General features: G+C 39.1%; 1 protein-coding gene across 1 annotated transcript; it reads right to left on the bottom strand.

Annotated features, from left to right (window-relative positions):
* On the bottom strand, window positions 2,172–3,815 carry LOC8071724 (probable indole-3-pyruvate monooxygenase YUCCA11). Its single transcript, XM_021460718.1, is given in 5 exon segments — window positions 2,172–2,336; window positions 2,448–2,570; window positions 2,680–2,913; window positions 3,214–3,497; window positions 3,500–3,815. Coding segments are annotated over 5 exon segments (1,122 nt in total).

Genomic DNA, 5,786 nt, shown 5'->3' with positions numbered 1-5,786 from the left:
ATAGCTATGCAATGAACGTTAAAAGATGACAAATAACTATATGAGATCTTGTCTGTAAGTGATCACCGGGACAACAGTGCAACCATAAGGGCAATAATGGCTCTGGTTTTAGCTTCAGTATGAAGAACTTTTCTAGCTTGTTAGAGGTTACCCGAAAGGGCGGAGGGGCTGAACCGTTTTGGGTATAGTGCGAGCCCCTGTCCCTATGTGTATAGGCTGCGCGTCATTGTGCCATTCGAAATGGGGTATCTATATCTGCACGCAAAGGAAACCTTGCGGCCCTAACTTGTTAGACGAACTTTTGAAAGGCTTCATAGTGATCCCTGCCGACCTCCCTTGGAAGGGGGTTAAGAGCTAAGCTACCTCGGGTAAAAGGGTAAATCATGACTCATGGGTAAAGATGTACAACCTCTGAAGAGTGTAAAACTGGTATACTAGCCGTGCTCACGGTTATGAGCGGCCTTGGGGGTTCTTGCTGCGCCGACGATGAGCTTATTAAGTTGTTATGTTCATTTGATTATCGTTTATGCTATGAGTTAATTATGCTTACACTTGATCATGTGATTAATGGATTATTTATGCTACCTTGACAATTGCTATTTAATTATGAATATGCTATCTACTAGTAAAAGCTAAATGCAGTCAAACCCGTGTCAACTTTTTGAGCCTCATGAACCCCTGGTTATACTTGTTGAGTACGATATGTGCTCACTCTTGCAATTTCCCAACACCTCAGGATATGATAATGAAGATGACTGGAATGAGGATTATCGTTATGAGTACTAGGTTTGGAGTCAACCAGTCAACAGTGTCCCTGTGTGGAGCTTCCGTCGAGAGCGTTGTTTACTTCTTGTTATCATTTATGTATGAGACTATGTGATATTTTATATTCCGTTATATAATAAACACTGCAATGATACATTTGAGATTTGTCTACTTATGTGTGCGACTGTTTCTGGGGCACACATGAGTCTTTTATGCATCCTATTTTGTTCTTAAATGGGTGTGACAGTATATCTAGTAGATGAAGATAAGTTTGGCTTGTCATTACAGTTTGAACACTAAGTGTCCTCCTTTCTCTTGAGGTTCATTGGTTTTGGGACATTTTGCTTGACTGACTTTCCTTCTAAAGCTGAGCAAGATTAGTAGTCCCCCCAAATCAGATAATTCTCTTTTGAGGCCAACCTAAATATGAAAACTTGCCAATGATGTTGTCCATTTTGACCCACAAATTCTCTTCTGTTTGTCTTTATTTTATTAGACCAGCAGACTTTTCAAGTTTCCAAATTTCATCATTCTTGTTCTCAAGCGCCTCACGATGTTAAAGATATATGCATATGTATTAACTGAAGCAAATGCAATATTTCCTTATGCGAATCGCTTATTCAAATGGTTCCACTATAATACAAATATATACTCCATCCATCCTATATATAAGGTACCCTAGCAATTTTGGGTTAGATTCTAAAGCAAAACAAATAAATGACGTATGTAACACTCCATTAATTTAACTATAAAGAGATCTTGTGCCTTAACCATACTTTGAGTCTTGCGGTAAACACTATTTACATATCATTGGTAGTTTTTGGGAGTTAATTCACCTAGAACACCTTATAATTTGAGATAAATTTTGAATGCTTCAATATATTTCAGGACCAAGGGATTAGTAAACTACTCAATCTAAAAAAGAATATTGTTCTAGGTTTCATAAAAGTTAAACATTCCATTATTTGACCATATTTAGAGAAAAAAACATAAATATCAACATTATGTCTTCAAGTAGATTGAGTATGAAGAGTATATTTCATAATTTACTTATTTGGTATCATAATAGTTAGTAAAGACAAACTTCAAATTATTTGACTCCTTAAAAAATAAAAATTGCATTCCTTTAGGATGATTAAACGATATTGCGAGAGGTTTACATGCTCAACATCAACTATTTGCATGCATCAAGGAATACGGGAAACAACCGAGAACTATTAGTGATGCATAAGGCACTGTTTATATCCAAGCAATCTCATAAGAAGTTCAATAGACTGACACATATACAAGCCAATGCACTACTACGGATTTCTTACACTAGCTAGCTAGTATGGTGCAAAGAACAGCATAACCAAGAGCTAACACAGATTTAACCTGACCTAATAAGCAGACCAGACACGATATCTTTAGTAGACAGACGCCACGTCATTGGCAATGTTGTAAGCATCCTTGGAAATACCAGCCAATCCCATCCTCGCAAAACCAGAGAAATAGAGGCCATTTTCACCTTTCCAAATATTGGGATAACCTTTGTTTGGATGTCCGTCACTGTTCAGCATGCACTTGTCGTCCTGTGCCATATAAAAGAAAATGAACATCTAATCATAAGGACAAAAGCCATGCCAAGGCAGCTGTGTATTACTACGAAACTTGAAACAGTTCAGACAGTCTCTTGTTCGTACCTTGAGCCACAAATTCGCAGTGCTTTTGTAACCTGTTGCAAACACGATGGCATCAAATTCGCAACCATTCCCACATTCGAATTGAACTTTGTTTCCAGTGATCTTCGATATCCCCTTGAACACCTAGCAGAGAGACGACATGGTATTTTGCACCACACCTTCGGTAAGAAATTTATTGTAAATTCGACTACGCTTACCGGGAGGACTTATTTAAAACGAATAGTGCCCTTACCTTGACGATGCCTTTCTTAATCAACCCGGCTGTCCCAACATCAATTACACAAGATCGTCCCGTTTTGGATTTGAGTAGGAGGGGGCCAATTCTAGGCCGCACGATGCCATACTTTGATAGATCACCAAATGTGACATCGGCTATGTTCATTATAAAAAGATCCACTATTGTAATTGGTATATATTGGATAAATGTCATTCCCAGACGGATCAGTTCCTTGGTCATTATGTGTACCTACACTCAAATAAAAAATTGAAGGTTCAAGGAACACTAAAAAAGCATCCCTTCCAAGTATGTATATTAACAATAAAGAATAAAAGAATATTCATCGCCCAATAAATCAAGGAATAGGAACTGATCCACAAAGGGCCAATACCAGAACATACATGGTATTGGATTAAGTATACATTTATTATGTATAGACAAATCTATAATATACATACAAATGTTTTATACATGACACAATAAACTACTTTAACTGATAGGAGAATGCACATATATGAATTTATACATTACTATACAAAATATACATACCGGACTGCGAGCAACAATTGAGGTGTCGGCGCCATGGCTTGCGAGATCATAGGCAATCTCCATCCCAGAATTTCCAGCACCAACCACGAGAACCCTTTTCCCAGCATAGCTGCTTCCTGACTTGTAGGTTGAAGAGTGGATAGCCTCCCCGTGGAAGCTCTCTAGACCCAAGATCTCCGGGATCCTCCCCTCTCCATTCTCACCGGTGGCCACGACCAGGAACTTGGCTGCATACAGGATTTCTGTGCCCGCAGCCGTGTCACGTGCAGCGACAATCCAGCGTCTGGTTCGTATGCTGCTGAAACAACACAAGTGCAATACCTGGGCTTGATGTCAAAATGTTCGGCGTAGCAGTCCAGGTACTTCAGAAACTCCTCCTTGGGAATGTAGGTCGGGGTGCCATCCGGATGCGGCATGTATGGCAGCGAGCTGAACTCCTTGGACAGGTGAAGCTTGACGCGGTTGTAGGTGCGGTAGTGCCACAGCGACGCGCTGCAGTCCTCACGCTCAACGATGAGGTAGGGGATGGAACGCTGGCTGAGGCATGCTGCCGTCGCCAGTCCAGCTGGTCCGGCGCCGATGATCAGCACAGCCAACTCCATTTTTGTGCACGCTAGATGCACTAAGCTCTGTTCCTCCGGTGAGCTAGATATGTGGTCTCTACGGCTCTCTACTTGACTAGGGGTCAGGAGGCGTGTTCCATTTATAAAGAGGTATCTCTAGTGTGCCAGATCCATCTGACAGCCAATTAATTTCATGGTAACCTGGAAGAATCTTTTTCATTCTACTTATTAATTACCTCCCTTTTTTGGCAAGATCCATGCTTATCTAGTTGGCTCAAAGTTTGGAAATGGGTGTCAACGGGAGGAATGAATATAGCTAAATGCTTTTCTACATACATAATTTTTTACTATGCATCTAGATATACACTATGTCCAGATTCATAGTGAAAAAAATTGTATCTACAAAAGCCAAAATGGCTCAAAATTAAATTTGGAGTGGAAGGGAACATTTCATGTTGCCAATTTTGTATTTACGTGGAATATTCCCTGGTGTGATGCATTATCCTGTGATGCGGAATTACTTGCCAAATTAAAGATAAACAGCAGGGCCTGTTTTCGTGAAGAAATTTGGTTTTACACAGAAACTTTTTCCTTTTCTTTATCCTTTCTTAGGATGTGCTATTTTTCATTGCAAATTGCGGCATGAGGATATGTCTGAGCAAGATGACTGTGAACAACGTAATCTAAACTTGGTTTGGTGGAAACCGAGACTACAATAAAATTTTCATCTACAAGAATACTACCCGGACTATCACACTCTAGATCAAATAATAATCTGATCTCTTACAAGAATTAAGGACTAATGCAATACTGTTTAGAAGTCAGAAACACTACTAAGTAAACATGTATATAGACAGTTTGCAACCAATTCCAAAATGCAGTGTAACACCCCAGGTGTTTGCCACTAGTTAGACCCTAGGTCTTGAGCTCAAACATGTTATGATAAGTGGTGATGATCATGATAAAGTCAATCCATGAGAGTGAGCTTCAAGTTAAACTTGGAGAATAATGCACCCTTGCTTACATATAGGCCTTTTCAAAGTACATGCTTGAGTGATATTAATGGAACCTCTCTCATGTGGCCCACATCCATCACTGCGTATAGTGAGCACTCAAAAAGTTTCATGGAGTTTGGAATCAAAAGGTCACATGAAATGTTAAGTTACATGCTTGTTGAAATGACCTCATTAAGTGAATAAAACCATAGGTCATCAACCAATCTTTGCAACCTTGCTCAAATGACTCTAGATAAACTCTACAACAAAAGTCATGAAGGGTTCATGTTGATCTTGTGCCCATAATATGCTTCAAGTGGCCTAAAACCTTAATTCATGCTTTAGCAAGTTGCTACTTTGACCAAAGTGAAAGTTTGACTTCTGTACAAGTTCTGAGGTTTGACCTTAAATGAAAGTTGTAGTTTAGATTCTGTAGAACAAACATTGTTTAGTGGTCAAGAGCTAGTTTGGTTCCTAACCTAGTCAAATTGAGCTGACAAGATTCAATGCAGTGCTGTTTTGGAACAGAATTTTGGCTAAGTCCTGAGGTGCTCAGTTTCGGGTACCCTAGTTGGAAGCCTTGTATCTTCAAAACAAGGCTGAACCTGTATAAGGTCCTTTAATAAATGTTGTAGTACAGTTTGCATACAACAATATTTGTTAAAGTTACTAAGTCTGAGTCATCTTCCAAGCATGTCAAATAATAGTCACAAAATTGAATCTGCTATAATTTCCAGCACTTAGAGTTTCTAAGTCTAGGTTTGCAGTTCATCACGTTGGCATTCCGCGTTCTCCAAATTTTACTAAACAACTTACTTGTATCCCAAAATAAAAGTTGGAGTAAATATTGTGGACAAGAGTATACCAAAAGATGACACCAGTTTGACTTCGTTTTGGTCATCAATTTTGAGTTTTGCTAATCACTATCAATTCGTTGACACTCATAGATTGGCATCAAATTATCTATTAATCTGTAATCCTAATGACCATGACACTTAAACGAAAATTGTAGAAT

Source organism: Sorghum bicolor, chromosome 5 (assembly GCF_000003195.3).
Source record: "Sorghum bicolor cultivar BTx623 chromosome 5, Sorghum_bicolor_NCBIv3, whole genome shotgun sequence".
Lineage (NCBI taxonomy): Eukaryota > Viridiplantae > Streptophyta > Magnoliopsida > Poales > Poaceae > Sorghum > Sorghum bicolor.
The sequence above is the reverse complement of the archived record's forward strand: the minus strand, read 5'-3'. Positions and strand labels throughout refer to the sequence as shown.